Source organism: Archocentrus centrarchus, chromosome 19 (assembly GCF_007364275.1).
Source record: "Archocentrus centrarchus isolate MPI-CPG fArcCen1 chromosome 19, fArcCen1, whole genome shotgun sequence".
In the NCBI taxonomy this organism is placed as follows: domain Eukaryota; kingdom Metazoa; phylum Chordata; class Actinopteri; order Cichliformes; family Cichlidae; genus Archocentrus; species Archocentrus centrarchus.
Window position 1 is genome coordinate 26,297,123 of NC_044364.1, and position 17,906 is coordinate 26,315,028.

The window sequence follows — 17,906 nt, forward strand, 5'->3', positions numbered from 1 at the left end:
GAAATCAAATTACACTGCTATAATGACTATTGCCCACCCAGTAACACTCACTTCCACTGTTATGAAGTGCGTTGAGCGTATAGTCAAAGATTCATCACTACCTGCTACACCTGACCCCGTTTTATAGACCAAATTCAATTCAGTTTTATTTATATAGCACCAAATCACAACAAAGGTGTTTTATATTGCATGGTAAAGACCATACAGTAGATCCATAGATGATGTAATAGCACTGGCTGTGCACACCACCTTTTTCCACCTGGACCATAAGAACATATACAATTTGGATTGTTGTACATTCAACAAATTGGGAAAATATTACTGCAAAACAGCTGAGACAACTTGAATATACCTGTGATCCAACTATCTTTACACTTATGCATCTAGAATGAGACTAAAGTTTCATTCTATTAGAATAAAATCAAGCTGATATTTCTGTTACAGTAATTTTGTGCTTTAATATCACTCGTATTTCCATAAACATTATCCACTGATTAACTTTGCTCAAAATGTGACTTTTGTTTTCAGAAATCCCAATAATCAATTCATTTCACTATAAATGTTTTCTTGGAAGCCACAACCTGCCTGGTTATTCAGGCAGATGGCATCACCTGCTGATGCAATAATAGAAGTGCGGTTGCCCTGTAATTTTCAGTTCAAAAGGGATGTAGCTGTCCTCTGCTGTTGTCTGTTTTAAAATGAATTTTTCATACCGAAAAGAAAAAAAAACATAGTACCTTTCCTGTTTTTTACATAAAATATCTGCTTTGAAAAGGTGAAAAACACTTGCCTCACTATTTGCCTGTCCAAAGGTAACAGTCCTTATCGCCGCATTTACCATGTACACAAACAGTGACTGGAAATATCCCCTTTTATATCACTTCCTTTTATGTGTAGCCAAATGTCTGGTGTCATCTACCAAATGTGCCACATGAGTTGCTCACATTTGTATTTATTGATACAAAAATAAACTATTCATCAGAAATGTACCATTCCTGTCCTCATAGTTTTCAAATAGGCTTCTTCTGGAATACAGCACATTGGTTGCTGCAGATTGGTACACTAAGAGGACAACTGGGAAAGCCTTGTAAAATCCATCCATCCATTTTTTGCCCCTTTATCAAGCTCCGGGTTGCAGGGACAGCAGCCTTAGTAGAGACGCCAGATCTCTGTCACCCAGCCACCTACTCCAGTTCATCTAGGGGACACAGAAGCATTCCCAAACCAGCTGAGACATGTCCTGGGACCTCCTTCCAGTTGGACATGACTGAAACACCTCACCTCAGAGGCATCCTAGTCAGATGGTAAACCATCTCAACTGGCTCCTAACAAACATTAGTTCCTTTTCCGGATAAAAGTTTTGTCAATGTACTTAAAAAAAAAATTAATACTACCATACATTACGTTCATGCATACTATCATTTCAGTTACATAACTTAACTGATAGCGCTGGCCTGTGAAATTTTCCTGGCTAGAAGTCTGTCTTCACTGTCTTCAGAATACAAGAGAAAGTGATGTATTTCCTTCAAGCGACTGTGTGTCACTATGGACAGTAGAGGGCAGCAGAATGCCTGCCGGAAAGGAGTTGCCTTAGCTGGCGTAAGCTTGTCCTTCTGGCAAGACTGACCAGGCGAACGGCAGCATGTTTTCTTCTGCTCATTATTTCTCCTGTTTTACAGGTCAGTAATGTTTTCAGAAGCACAAACAAACTGATAGATAAACACTACGAAGTTGATCCTGTGGTGTTTCATGCTGTGTTGTAATGTAATGTCATAATGTGTAATGTATTTGACTCTAAGTGCTTGAGCTACTCCAGGTCTGCCACACTGAGCTAAAGGCTAGGAACGTGGGCATTGGCAGACACTGTTATTCTTGATCACATGCTCCCGCTCTCTCATAAGGCTCCAATCCAGTCATGTTAACAGTTCCTGTCTACTTAGTTTTCTGTTTTAAGTCTTTATGTGTAGTACGTTTGTAAGATATGTTAAGCCGGTCTGAGGTCCATAATAAGATTGCCATTTGAATACTGTCAGGAGCTAAATTACCTGAGAACATACAAAGCCAGAAAGCTAATGTGGGCATTGTCAACAAATGTTAAAAGTACATTATCTGAAAAGGGATTTAAGATACTTCCTTTATAATTGGAGTATATTTTTCTTTATTTCTTTTAATCTTATTTGTATTGCTATGTGCCCTTAAATGTCAACATTGTTAATGGACTGAACAGTGAAGAAACAGAATTGTGGCTGAAGTAAGTGACAAAAGAAACAGATGTTTATTTTTTGTGAATAAATTCTGGCAAGACTGACCAGGCGAACGGCAGCACGTTTTCTTCTGCTCATTATTTCTCCTGTTTTACAGGAGTGTAATCTGTCTGCACGCCCGCTGTAACGGGGCCTGTTACAATGTAATAAAAAGAAAACCAGACAAACCAAGGTGCCAGTATTTAAAAACAAAATTACAGTTGAAAGGTTTTGATCTCTGATAAACTGCATTTTAAAAAAGCGGATAAAAGCAGGTTATGTGCCTTTACATTATGAGATGAGGTGAAACATCTGTCCACATGGTGTTTAGCCAACAACCTACTGCTGAACACCTCAAAGACCAAGGAAATCATTGTAGACTTCCGAATGACCAGAGTGGACCACACTCCTCTCTACATCAACAGCGACATGGCAGAGACAGTGACCTCCTTCAGATTCATGGGAGTCCATATATTAGAGGAGCTGACCTGGTCCGTCAACACGATGCAGTGATGGTGAAAGCCCAGCAGAGATTACACTTCCTGAAGGTCCTCGGGAAGAACAAACTGGATCAGAAACTGCTCGTGACCTTCTACCGATCCACCATCAAGAGTGTGATCACATACTGCGTCTCTGCCTGGTACACTGTGAGCTCGGCTGCAGACAGACATTCTTTCCAGAGGATCATAAACACAACCCAGAGAATTGTCAACTCCCCAGAGGAGATCGTTGGCTCCAGATGCCTGAGAAGGTCCACGGCCATTCTCAATGTTCCCTCCCACCCAACGCATCACCTGTTTGAACAGTTGTTTTCTGGCAAACAACATGAGTGGTCAATAAAAGCCAGGCTAAGAAACAGTTTCTACCCTTGAGTCATTAGAACATTAAACAACCACTGGCCTGGACATTGACTCTGTCAATGCAGTGGGTAGGCGCTTGCCTTGCAGCTGGAAGGTTGCAGGTTTGAGCCCCTGTCCCTACGCTGCGTTGTGTCCTTGGACAAGACACTTAAACCACACTGTAGCACCGGTCTCTGGCTGCATGACAGCAGATGCTTGTCTCTGGATGAGTGATCTGGAACAATCATTTCGTTGTGTGCACAATGAGTTGAATCTAACATTATGTGCAATACCATGTTGATGGTTACAGCTCTTCATCCATAGCTGTGTAAATATAACTTAAATATGTGTACAAAGTGTTTTATCTATCTTATTTATTCTTTATTTCTGTATACTTTTATATGTATATTAATGCACAATGGAAGAGGCATCTGTAATTTCATTTTATGTGACATATAATGACAATGAAGCTATTCTATTCTATCCTTTGACAGCAAAACATCAAATAGTGTGCCTGAGCACATCTGACTTCCAAAGCCCAGTTTGTTTGACTTGTGTAAATTAGGCCCACTTAGGCTGAAACTCAGACCTCCACAGCTTCTTCAGAGACAGTTGCTTTTGTGAAAACAACTGTGTTCAATGATGAATAGGAAACTGAGAAGGTCCAGCACCCAGCCTTCAATTATCTTCAGATGTGTGTCCTTCCTTTTCTCTTCTTAAATGATGAATAGATCTATTATAAGGTAGGCAAGAAGACACCATATCTTCACATCTAAAGATCACCCACATAACGCATAAAATTATGAACCTCATCTCAAAGAAGAGCACTTTTTAAGTATGTCTGTGTGAAAGAGAGGAAAGTGAAAGTGAAAAGAGAGGAGCTGAGATGCTAAAACAAACTTAAGTGTACCAGTCTGTGCCAACAGGGGAGCTTGGAGGGGGGAGACATACAGTGGTATGCAAAAGTTTGGGCACCCCTGATAATTTTCATGATTTTCCTTCCTTGGTTGTTCAGATCAGCAATTTCAGTTAAATATATCATATAGCAGACAAACACAGTGATATTTGAGAAGTGACATGAAGTTTATAGGATTTACAGAAAGTGTGCAATAATTATTAGGGGTGGGACTTTAACGCGTTAATTTCGATTAATTAATTATGGGGAAAATAACAAATTAAAATTTTTAACGCATTTAATCGCACTTTGCACTGTGAAATCTTTCTCAGTGCACGAATTCCAGGCATACAGATTATATCGACGCACAATGTCCAAATTCAGAGGCCGCATCTTCGAAGGACCCGGCCCACCGGCACTTGGGTAATTAATCTTTCACAACAAACAGCATCTATCAAGTGTGAAGGGTCATGTGAGCCTTAAATCGAGTCTTCCGGTTGAAGGTTTTTCCACAAATATCACAACCAAATGGTCTCTCTCCTGTATGGATTGTAATGTGACTCTTCAGGTGTTCCTGTCGGTTGAACTGTTTTCCACATAAATCACAACCAAACGGTTTCTCTCCGGTGTGTCTTCTGGTGTGTTCATCATAATGTTTCTTCTGGGTAAAGCTGCTAGCACAAAAATTACAGTGATAAGGTTTATCTCCAGTGTGGATTCTGATGTGTGCCTTGAGATGAGACTGTTGGATAAATCGTTTCCCACAAAATTTACATCCAAATGGCTTTTCACCTGTGTGAGTTCTCATGTGTGTCCTCAGAACCCCCTGCTGTCTATACTTTTTACCACAGATCTCACAGCTGAACGGTTTCTCCCCTGTGTGGACTCTCAGGTGACTCTGCAGGTTTCCCTGCTGTGCAAATTTTTCACCACAAACATCACAACCAAAAGGTCTCTCTCCCGTGTGGGTTCTCATGTGTGTTTTAACGTGCATTTTGCGGCTAAACATTTTACCACAAATATCACAATTAAACAGCTTCTCTCGTGGGTGGAGTCTTATGTAAGGTTGCTGTGTAAACCTTTCAACATACTTAGAAAACTGAGGCACAGGTGTGTTTTTCAGATCACTGTCACTGTTTTTTATTTCAGGTCCAGGATATGACAAAGGTTCCTGCCAATCATCATCACTGATGTCAGTGTCAGAAGAGTCAGAAGCCTTTCCATTAACTTTTGGTTGTAAATGGCTCTTTAGATTTGGGTTTCTGGCTGGTTCTGGTCCTTCACAGTCCTCTCCATCAGTTTCCATTTTTATTTGTTTAGCTAAGGTGCTGGCTGGAGGCTCTGCCTCTCTGTTGTCATCAGGTTGGTTCTGTGGAAGATGTGAAGTCTGAGGTTTCTCTTCATTACTGTCTTCCATCTTCACAGTGACAACAGTGAATGGGAACCTGGTGTTATCAGCCTCCTCCAGCCTATTAAGCTGCTCCCCTTCCTGACTGGTCAGGAGTTCTTCCTGTTCCTCCTTTATTTGGAGGGACTCTTGATGCTGATGGTCCAGACTGGAGCTCCAGTCATAGAGAATTTCTTCTTTAATCACCAAAACCTTCTGGACATCTGTAGGAAACAATGAAACACAAACAAATAAAGTTGTGCAATCAGCTAAATTATTTTAATATGAATTACAATTCTTAGCACTGTAGCCTCACAGCGAGACGTCTGGGGTCGATTTCACCTTGGCCTGGGCTTTTTTGTGTGGTGTTTGGATGTTCTCCCAATGTTGGCATGGGTTTTCTCAGAGTACTCCAGTTTCCTCCCACAGGCCAAAGACATGCAGTTAGGTTAATTGGTGATTCTAAATTGAATGTAGGTGTGAGTGTGAATGGTTGTCTGTCTCTGTGTTAGCCCAGCGACAGGCTGGCAACCTGTACAGGGTGTACCCTGCCTCTTGCCCTATGACAGTTCACTTTTATTTAATTATTTTGTTTATTTAGTCCAATTATAATTAGTCTTGTGAGATTTCAGTCATCAGCAGTGAGGACTGATGTTTCATAGAAAAGTAGAACAGGACCTTTGTTGGGGGTGTTGATCAATGTCAATTATAATGTTAACTTTTTGCTCCTCAATTTCCTCCATAACAAAAGACTCACAGCTGTGCTATTAAAATGTAAACAGAAAAGATACAGAGCAAAAATAGCAAAAGGCTGACTTATTCTTTAAAAAGTCTCCAGAGAAGCAGACTTCACCAGAGTGCTTCCACCTGTATGTACTGCTGTACATCTGGTACTCTGTGCAAATAACAAAACATGTAAACAGACTGAATGAACAAAATTCCATCCTTCAGCCAGCAGGGTTCTAGCTAGCTGTGCCTGGCTGAGGTGCCGTTGCGCCGGCTGAGGACTTCAGCTTAACAGTTACCTAGTGATGTTAGCATTGGTATGCATAGTGGAAAAAATTAGTGCTTGGACCTTTTACCGGGACTTTGGTGGTGTTCGGAGGGGCAGTAGGAGCGAATTAGCAGCCACACTTCTGTCAGACTGCCACAGGGCAGCTGTGGCTACATTAGTAGCTTACCACCACCAAGTATGATTGAGGTGCGAATGAAGAGTGCATGGATTTGTAAAGCGTCTCTGAGTACCATGAAAAGCACTACATAAGTCTAAAGCATTATTATTATTATTATTATTATTATTATTATTATTGTTTGCGGCATTCTCTACAGAATACATTATTCTGCGGCTCATTTGACACTTTGAATCCGAATGATCTCCAAATAATTGAGCATTGGTTTTCTTTTTACTAACCAGCTCCTCTTTAAAAGCATTGTCTCTGCTTACTTCTCCATGCTGTCGCTTTCTGCATGACTTACGGGTGAAGCAGTTAGGGAGAGAGGCGGGGCAGTGTGAAGTTGTGCAGAGACAAACTGGGAGAAAAGAAAGGTGAACTGGTGGTTCTACAAGTATGATTGTAACGTGACATAGACTATATCGATATAAATTATATTGTCTCATCTTATATCGCGTATGAAAATATATCTATATTTCTTAAAAACTCGATATGTTGCCCAGCCCTACGTGAGACCGTGTTTCCGACAGGTAAACGAACAGAAACATTGGTGTACAAACATTAACAGGTATGTCTGTGTAGAAACATTAACAGGGTATCAACAATGCACTAACCCTCTAAAACGTACCCATCCAGAACTGACATTGCAGCTCCAGGGTGTCGGGGTTTTAACTGCTCACGCACTGCAGTGATGCCACCGTGGAAGGAAAGCTCTGCTTTGCACAGTAATAGTAATAGTTTACACATAATTTAGTCTAGTGCATGAGACACACATTTTGGAATTTGAGCTCTCGATCACAAAATATGCCAGTTTTACAAATATTAGACTGTACACTCTGAGGCTTTGGATGCTGACTATAAACAAAAATACTAATTATTTCAAAAATAAATTTTGGGAAAGTGAGGCAGAACAGCATCACAAGTTTTGGATGTTACTACCAGACACCAAATCTTTCTAGAAAAATCTAACTAAAATTACTAGATGATGTATTACAAATTTCAACCCCCTATCTTTGAAATAATTTTTTCTACAGGCCTTCAATTGTGGTAATGCAGGCCTTACTAGCACATTCCCAAGCAAATTCAAGCTCTCAGAGCGTGCTGTTGAACTTGAGCTACACTTTTGAAATTCCATATTCCCAAAATCTTAGCCTGAAAAATTTGAACGACATAGCTTAAGTAATTCTCTAAATATGCATAGTTATTTGAAAATGACGCCACAGAAAAACTGCTCTGAATGGCCTTAAAATCTCCCTGACTTCATTACCAAAATATATTTTATGAGAAAACTAACAACTGTAGAGAGCTAAAGTTGGTAGTTTTCAGCCTACAGTCACACACGTCTGTTTAGATCTGGGTTAAATTTTGCAGAAAATATGCGGTTATGACAGGAAATCTTGGTTTTGGTTAAAGTTATTCCTCTTTTATAGTTAATTAGTGCTTTATGAAGCTGTTATTTGTCTTGTTATTTTTGTCAGACTTAAAAGACTTAATACCTCCAGGTACATCTTTTAGAATTAATGACTAACGTCAGCTTACATTACAGTGGAATCTAAGGTTTGTCTTCCAGTGAGATTTATTTTAGTAATTAACCCTCAGAAGCAGCCAAACTGCTTTACATTGAACTACAGTTGTGTGCGCACTGTAAACAGTCCGGGTGATGCACGGAACCCTCACACTGACTTCCGTTTTTTTTTTTTTAATCCGTAAACATGAATTTATTAGTAACTATCATCAAATAACTATCATCACTAAAGTTTCTTGATGGCGGTTGTGAACTTATTCAGATTAAGACACGATAAGAAGCCCCGGTCTTACGTAAATAGTTTATTTTCCCCTACAATGAGCTAGCAGCTAGGAAGCCGTTTCCTGTTGGATAAACACTCCGTATTAAATCTGTGATTATTCTCACCAGTAGTTTGGTTCATATCATCTTTCTCCTGCTGATGGACTCCGAAGAATTTTACCTCCGGGTTTTCCTCAAAAGGCAGACTTTCAGGGTCCTGCTGTTGAAGGTAATCCATTGTGTTCACGGTGCTCGTTCTGTTGGGATCAACCACGCATGCGCAGAGTGGCTCACAGTCCGGCCCATTCAACCACGCTTCTGTTTATTTAATCCATGAAAGCGTGACAGAAGCTGGAAACGGGATCAAACCAGGCGCTCATTATGATTCTTTATAGTATTTATTGACATGTGCTGTATTTTGTACAGGTATCTGAAGAGACACCTTTATTGTCTTTATTTTTGTTCTGTTTTGGGGTGGGGTGGGGGGGGGGGTGCACTTTTCTCTTTTTTATTTAAGTAAACTTTATTTAGACTGCTGTCACAGTAAACATTTATTCTTTACAATGTTTTTTTTTTTCCCTCTGTGGAATACAACTAAGGGCAGAACAGTGGCATTGTGTCCTGGGTTTGATTCAACCTTAGCCAGGGCCTTTCTGTGTGGAGTTTGCAGGTTCTCCCCATGTTTGCATGGGTTTTCTCTGGGTACTCCAGGTTCCGCCCACAGTCCAAAGACATGCAGTTAGGTTAATTGGTGATTCTAAATTGCCCATCGTTATGAATGTGCGTGTGTTGTCTGTCTCTCTGTGTTAGCCCTGCAACAGGCTGGCAACCTGTACAAGGTGTACCCTGCCTTCTGCCCTATGACAGCTGGGATAGGCTCCATCTGTCAACCTGCCCATAACCATCGCAAACAAGAAGGAGCTCAGAGCAGAGCAGATCCCTAATGTAATCCCATCCCCACTTTGAACCGTATACCTCACCACTGTCTTGTTGTCCTCATACATGTCCTGCACCACCCTCACTTGCTTCTCTGCCCCTCCTATCTTCCTCATGCAATACCACAATTCCTGTCTTGCCACCTATCAGCTGCTTTCTGTAGATCTACAAAGACACCATGCAGCTCCTTCTGACCTTCTCTGTACATTCTCAAAGCAAACATCAGCTCTATAATGGTTTTTCTCAGCATGAAGCTATTCTGCTCCTCACTGATCATCACCTCTCTCCTTAACCCAGCTTCAAAAACTTTTTCCCATATCTTCAGTGTGGCTCATCAGCTTCATCTCTCTGTAGTTACTACAACTCTACACATCACCCTTGTTCTTGAAAATTGATACCGGCACACTTCTTCTCCATTCCTCAGGCATCCTCTCACTCTCCAGGATGGTGTTAAACAATCTGTTTAAAAAGTTCACCACCCTCTCTCCTAGACATCTCCATACCTGCACAGTTATGTCATCTGGACCAGTTGCCTTCCTAGTCTTCATCCTCTTCATAACTGCTGTCCTTCATCCTAATTCTCTGAACTTCCTGATTCACTAACAAAACAAAAAAAAACACACAAGAACATCATAAACCTTCAAGGTGGCAGAAAAGGTGCAAACTATATTGAGACAGGGTATTTTAAATTTGTTATATCAGGGCTGTATGGTAGACATTAGTCCAAGAGTGTTGGGCGTAGTCCATTGAAAACGTGTTTGATGCTGTGGTTGTATTAATACTGTCATCAGAGTGTTAGGGCCGCCATGCATCAGTAGTTCCATTTGGTACCTTTCTCATACATTTGAATACTCATGGATTCTTTAGTTTGACATAGGGTGTCAGAGTTACAGCCCTTATAAAAAAAACAAAAATAAAAACAAAAAGCAAAATTAGCCTAATTACATTCATTCATTGTTACAAATGCTTCCACGTTTCAAAAATAACAGAAAATTTTTCCACATCTTTTTAAAGATAGAGTATTTTCCCTTAATCAAAAAGGTGAGTTTCTCCAGGGCAAGAGAGGTAGCTAGCATGGACAACCAAGGTTTCAGCTGAGGTCTGGCAATGGATTTCCAGGACCTGGCTATACTGTACTTTGCTTGTATCAAACAGTAAAGTATGGTTCTTTGGTCAACCTTGTTCAGCTGATATTCAGTGGAGAAAATCCCTAAGATATATAGTTTAGGACAAGGATTCAGTTTAATACCTGTGATGTATGAAATTGTGTTTAGAACTTCCTTCCAGAAATATTGGATCTCTGGGCATTCCCATAAGCAGTGGTTCAGAGTGCCTTTGGCCCCACATTTAACACATATATCTGGAATATTAGAATCAAATTTATTTAATAATGTTGGCATAATGTAAGTTCTCATTAGTCATTTGTACTGGATTAGTTTAAATTGAGTATTAATAGATTGTGTCTGGTCTTTCAGACAGGCCCTCTGCCATTCATCTACTGGTATATTAGAATTTAAATCTTCACACCATGCCAATCTTTTGGTATCTGAGGATGTTTGGGAGCTGTCTTTAATGCTATTGTAAAAAAGGGATATTAGACCCTTCTTCAGATGGTAGTTTATTGCTAGGTATTCTAATGAAGTGAGAGAGGGTAATGCTAGAGATTTTTGGGTACCTGAGACAAAGCTTCTGATTTGAAGAATTTTGAAAAAGTGTTTAGTTGGAATGTTAAATTTCTGTTTCGGGTCATCAAAACTCATCATAGTGTCTTTATCAAATAAATCTGCAACTTTGCATAGACCTTTAACATACCATGTTTTAAAACCCATGTCCCTTCTACCTGGTTCAACGGTCATGTTGCCCCAAATGGGGGAAAATTGGGATAGTGTTGGTACTTCGTTTTTGAATTTATGTGTGTCAAACCAAACCTGGATAGTGTTTTTTACAAATGGATTTGAAGTATTTTTCAACAGACCTTTGTATTTCCTTGAATATAAGTATGAGTTTAGGGGTAAGGGGGTGGTAATGGTGTTTTCTAAGCTTAACCAAGATAGGGCTGTCGTTGAAAACCAGCATGAGGCACTAGTGAGCTGAGCAGCCCAGTAGTACCACTTAAGATTGGGCACCCCAGCCCACCTCTGTCATATGGAAGATGTAGCAATGATAGACACAATCTGGCCAGTGTATTATTCCAAATGAACTTGTTGAACATTGTTTGAATTTTTGTGAAAAAGCCATTGGGTGGATTAAGGGGGATGGCCTGGAAGAGATACAGGAACTTTGGTAGCGCATTCATTTTGAGGATATTTATACGGCCAATCATAGAAATAGGCAACATGGACCATCTATTAATCGATTCCATTACTCAATTAACTGTCGGTGTGTAATTTGCCTGCACCAGATCATCTATTTTGGGGGTAATTTTTTTTTTGCCTAAGTAAGTAAGATAGTCTTTTACCACATGGAATGTCTTTTGGAATTTTTTAAAAATAGAATGGTGGATTTAGATTCGTTAAGTTTATAACCAGAGATATTGCCAAACTGATTAATAGTTTTAAGTACTGGGGGATCGAGTATTTTAATTTGGACATTAAAATAATGTCATCAGCAAATAGTCCTATTTTAGATTCTATATTATTTATTTTGATGCCTACAATATTTTTATTATTCCTTATGGCAATAGCCAGTGGTTCAATTCCCAGAACAAAAAGGAGGGTTGAGAGGGGGCAACCTTGGCGCACCTCTGGCTAGATTGAAGGATTTAGATACCATGTTGTTAGTTATGACTGAGGCTGTAGGTTTATTGTAAATTATTTTAACCCAAGTTGTAAAGTAGCAGCCAAAGCTGAATTGAGAAAGTACTTTATAGAGGTAATTGTGCTCCACCCTGTCGAATGCTTTTTCTGCGTCCAGGGATAATAAAGCTGTAGCTGGATATTCATACTTTGCATGAATTATATTCAGTACTCTGCGAATTCCGTGGTGAGCTTGCCGACCTTTTATAAATCCATTCTAGTCAGGGTCTACGAGAGAGGACAGGACATTTTTTTGAGTCTAATTGCTAATACTTTTGTGATTATCTTGGCATCAGAGTTTATAAGAGAAATTGGTCTGTAGGATTCACATTTTGTAGGTGATTTCCCGGGTTTCTGTATCACTGTTGTAATGGCATTTCGCAATGAGGGAGGCAGTTCTTTTATTGTCTAACTTTCCTGTAGCATATCGTAAAGAGGCTGTAATAGTTTATTTTTAAATATTTTATAAAGATCTAAGGGAATCCCGTCGGGTCCCGGTGATTTTCCTGATTTCAATTTGTCTATTGCAATTGAGAGTTCATTTTTAGATATTGGTTTATCTAATTCTGTTTTAGCTTCTTCATTAAGTGTGGGGTTATTTATAGTACCAAAGAAGGAGTCCAATAAAGCCTGTGGAATGTGTCCCTTAGATGTACGTATATAAGTTTGAATAATAATCTTTGAAGAGATCATTTATTTTTTGAGGGTCTGTTATGTTTTCATCTGCAATTGTTATTTCATTTATTGTTCTCTCATTCTGCATAGCTTTTATGCACCAGGCTAACAGTTTCCCTGCTTTCTCTCATTGATCATAGTAGGTCTGTTTCAGTTTAAGTAGTTCTGCTGAAGCTTTGTCAGTAGTTAATCATAACTTGCTCTTGGCATTAGCAATTCTTGATGTTTCTCTTTAGACTTATTTAGACTAATCTTCAGTTCAACCTCTTTTATTTGTCCTTCAAGGTCTAACATCTTCCTAATAATTTTATTTGTTGTATAACTTATCATTTGGCCCCTTATAAAAGCCTTGAAAGCTTCCCATCTGATAGATGCTGTGGTCTCTGAATTATTGAATAGGAAATAATCATCAATGTTTTTATCTACATAATTCAAAAATTTGGGTGTTCGAAACCAGTGGGGTTTTAAGCACCTGTCATGGTGCTGTGTGGCTGGAGAGGGTAGACCCCAAATTGCAGGACTCAGGAGCCAAAACTGAACTGAAAGGGTGTTTATTGAATACTGACAAGAATAAGAAAGCTACACTGGGGTGGACAGGTGCCAAACTAAATACAAAAGTGCGGAGACACACACAGCAACGGAGCACTGAAGACAACATGACAAAGGACAGATGAAAACGGAGGGCTTAAATACACAGTAGGTAATCAGGGCAAGAGGGAACAGCAGGGCACAGCAGGTGAAGCAAATGAAACTAACAACATAGGGGAAGCAAAACTAAACATAAAGCACAGGGAACACATGACTGGCAAAATAAAACAGGAAGTGACTAACCAAGGTACACGCAAGCTACATACGGGGGACTGGCACAGAGACACGGGACAGAGACGCAGACTAGTCACAACACTAGGAATAAAACTCAAGATGATAACACAGGAGGTCAGGGTCAAGACAAAAATGTCAAAACAGACACAAGACCATAGATGCAGGGGAGACAGGGACAGGGACAAAGGGAACAAGAACATCAAAACAAACTGGGAAATAAAAACTCAGGGAAAATAAAACTAAACACAAAACGCTGGGCAGACGGCCCAGGACCATGACAGCGCCAGATGGGGTTGTGTCTAAAAGAGTTTAAGATTGAGAATTTCAGCATACATAGTGAGTGATCCGAGATCAGCATGCTTTTGTATGCACAAAAGTTAATTCTAGTGACCAAGGGATTGGAAATCAGAAAATAATCTATACGGCTGTAGCTATTGTGAGTAGTTGAGTGGCAAGAATATTCTCTCCTTGATGGATTCTGTACTCTCCATATATCTTTTAAGCTTAGTTCTGACATGAAGTGTTGTATAACCAGTCTACTTTTAGGATGGGATAAATCTAGGCCTGTTGATCGGTCAAGCTTAGGATCTAAAGTACAGTTAAAGTCCCTGCCAATGATCACCTCTCCATGTAGAGCAGCAATGGAGAGGAATAAATTATTGTAGAAATCAGGGTCATCTATATTAGGACCGTACAAGTTCACCCATATTAAGTTTTGAATTATAATGAATCTCCCGGCAAGGTCTATGATGGTCTTTTTAATACACATAGGTAGGGATTTATGAAAAAGTATTGCCACCCCCCTAGCATGTGAAGAGAGTGAGCTTGAGAACACCTGATCTGGCCATCTTCTCCTTAATTGAACCACTTGGTTCACAGGTAGGTGTGTTTCCTGAATAAAAAACACTTTTGGGTGATATTGCTTGAGCCTATTCATTACTTTTTTAAGTTTGATCAGTTTCCCAAGGCCTCTCACATTCCAGGAGATTAATTCAACAATGGATTCATAACTCCTTCAGCTGGTACCCAAATATCAACCCTGATGGCATTTTTTCTCAACTGTAGGAACTTAGAATTTACACCTCGGAGAACATTGCCCCTTGAAAGAAATGAACATTTATGAACAAAAAGAACATTCTTGAGATTTCCTTCCAGATGAAACCTCATCCTCCCCTTTCCCTCTAGGTGTATGACTTGGTTATACTACTGATCCTAGGGGGCAGGAGCAGACGAAACGTCCACTTATTAACTTAAACTATAACTTCACCCCATTCTCCGACCATGTTGGCTCAAAGTTATGCCCTACTACGGGGGGGCGGACAGGGGGACAAGAGTCGTTCAATATATGTATTGTACTAGGCATCTGCATTGTAGCCAGCCAACTGTTAATTCCGGGTACTGTTCTTGTCAAATTTTGCTGGGATTATCTAAGATAGAAGTTCAATTACCCATCAGCTGGCTGTCTCGTTTTCCGTATAAATTCCTACATCTCTGATGGCGTATGGAAGAGGAAGCGATTACCGCGGTGGAAAATCCTCATCTTTGCGGGGAATATCAGTCCAATGTTTATATTCAGATCACTGAGCTGTTGTTTTACCTGGTTGTACTGTTTCCGTTGTTTCAGAACTTCTGTGGACAAGTCAGGGAAGAACATCACGTGACTGCCATTGTACATCACTTTCCCTTTTAGGCGTGCTGCTGTCATCACTCTCACCTTGTCTTGATAATTCAGGAATTTAACAATAATCACACTAGGTGAATTACCGGGAGCGCTCTGGCCCTGCAGCCTATGTGCCTGCTCAATGATGGGGAGAGATGGGAACGCATCCCGTCCCAGAACTTCCCACAGCCAGGTTTGTAGGAACGCCGTGATTTCCCCCTGCTCGGTTTTCTCAGGCAGACCAGCGATTCTCACCTTGGATCTCCGGCTTCTGTTTTCAAGCTCGTCCACTTTCAGAGCGATTTCCTTGACTTGCTTTACTTTCTAGCGAAGTGACTTCGTCTTCCACATTTCCAATGCAGGATTCCGCTGAGGAGAGTCTCTCCAGGAACACTCCAACTCCAATTGTGTCTTTAATTGGTTCGATGTTATAACTTCCTGTAGTTGAGTGGTGAAGTGTGTTTTCAGGGCATGGATTGCTTCCAGGACGTTAGCTTCGTTCGTTTGGGGGCTAGCGATAGCTTCCTCCATCTGTTCAGTTTCAACTTCGTTGCTAGCGTCATCTTCGGATCCTTCTTTGCCTGTTGTTTTCGCTCTTAATTTGTGTCTGTTCGGCATCCTGGTAGACTGAGTTAAATGTTTAACTCGTCTCGAGGCGTTTGCAAATGCAAAGTTGGTTTTAGCAGTGGCAAGAATATGAATAAGAAGGATGTGTTGGTCGGAGCGGAACAATTAGCAGCTGCTCAGACAGACGCCATAACCGGAAGTCCTGTTATGCAAAATCTTTACAAGAATTTATGACCAACTGTAGAGTCTCATTTCATCTCAAAGACTAAGCCCAATCAGAGGAAGCTAATTTCTGACACTAGTGTCAATATGCTCATTCTTATGGCCACTACCAACAGGTTGTGAACACAAGTAAGTGTGAACAAATTGACCACAAACTTGACAGCTTTGCCCTTGATTCTTTTATAACTTTATGGACAAGGAACAGCCAAGAGGTGGAAAATGTGAGGTTCAGTGCTTACAGGATCATGTCTCTCGACTGAAACTGTAGTAGAGCCCACACTGTGAGCTTATAGTCACAGTGTGGCAACTTGTAAGCAGTGTTGTGGTCATTACTTAAAAGTAATATATTCCACATTCTTCTTTCTTTTTTTTTTAAGTAATGCATTACTTTTACTTATTTATTCCATTCCTTCCCTGTAAAAAGTAAGTAGTTACAATACTTATCACATTACTTTTCCACTAGTCCACAAGATGGCCTGTGTAACTGCCAGTTAACAATATATCCACATATCTGCTTAAATCCCTGTTCTATTAAGAAGAGCAAACACTTTATTTTAGTAGCCTATTTAAGTATTAACACCAAGTTTACTGCTTAATTTTAACCTCATAGATACATTACAAATATTAAGATAATTTATAATCAAAGCTTGTCTTTTTTTTCCAGCAGGTTTTAAACTGTTATACCTCATGGCCTGACATGAGGTATAACCAATTTTAATAAATCTCTATGATTACAGATATTCTAATAGTTGTCAACATCTATAACTCAATGACAGTATTTCAGCACACTTTGAGTGAGATATTTAATTGCATAAGGGCATTTTAACTACCCACCAATAGAAAACAAAATTACTATGTGTTTAATTATCTGATAACTGTGCATAAGAAAGATAATTTAATACTAAATAACATATATTGTTATGACAAATTAAGTTTTAATACCAGAAAGTATTTGCTGTTTCATATTCCCAAACATCACATCACTCCCTTCATGAGCCACATTTCACATGTTTAATTTGTCTTAGAGTTGTCATTCAAATGCAAATAATAATCAGGTATTATACAAAGATTGGACTATGGTTTTCACAGATGACATAATTTGTAGTGAGAATAGGGAGCCAGGTGGAAGAGAGTCTTGTGAGATGGAGGTATGCTCTGGAGATAAGAGAAATGAAAGTTAGTAGAAGCAAGACAGAATATACGTGTGTGAATGAGAAGGAGACAGGTGTAACAGTGAAGCTGCAAGGAGCAGAGGTAGTGAAGGTAGATTAGTTTAAATACCTGGGGTTAACCATCCAAAGCAAAGGACAGTGTACAAGAGAGGTGAAGATAAGAGTGCCAGCCTCCTGAACTGCTTTACCTTTGTCTTGTGCTTGTTTCCCATTGTCTTGTTAGGTTAATTCTGTTCACCTGTTTGCCTCAGATGTTCCCTCTTGTCTCATCACCCTGGTCTGTATATATGGTCTGTTTTGTCCTTTGTTGCAGCATTGTTAGTGGTTTCCCCTCATGCTCGTGTGTTCATCTGTGGATTATGGTTTCAGATGCTGCTCCTGGTGTGGTTTGTGTTGTTGGAGAAACTTGCATTAAAGCAATTTCATCTGAGTCCTGCATTTGGGTCCAAATTCTGCCTGCCACACAGCCTGCCTTGAGATGCAGCTTCTATGTATGGGGTTGATCATGCCATAGATGCCTAACTAAAAGGAGTCTCCAGCTTAACCAAGTTCTGAAGACTTCTGCTGTGGGAAGGGCCTTGGCAGAGCTTTGTCTCTAACGTGCACAGAAGAAGAGGAGTGAGCTGCCACTGCTTATAGAAGGAAGCTCCTGTCATCAGCAGCTATTCAGAGACAGCTTTTCAGCCTGTGTCTACCGACTCTGAGTTTCCAGATCTCCCTCCTCCTGAGTAAGAA

General features: G+C 40.0%; 1 protein-coding gene across 1 annotated transcript; it reads right to left on the reverse strand.

The window, feature by feature from the left end:
* Positions 1 to 4,284: 4,284 nt before the first annotated feature.
* LOC115797969 (zinc finger protein OZF-like) lies at positions 4,285 to 8,608 on the reverse strand. Its single transcript, XM_030754582.1, has 2 exons — positions 8,449 to 8,608; positions 4,285 to 5,588 (listed from the first exon to the last, which is right to left on the reverse strand). Exons 1-2 carry the CDS (start codon positions 8,558 to 8,560, stop codon positions 4,432 to 4,434), a joined length of 1,269 nt encoding a protein of 422 aa, XP_030610442.1. The 5' UTR covers positions 8,561 to 8,608; the 3' UTR covers positions 4,285 to 4,431.
* Between the last annotated feature and the right edge of the window lie 9,298 nt (positions 8,609 to 17,906).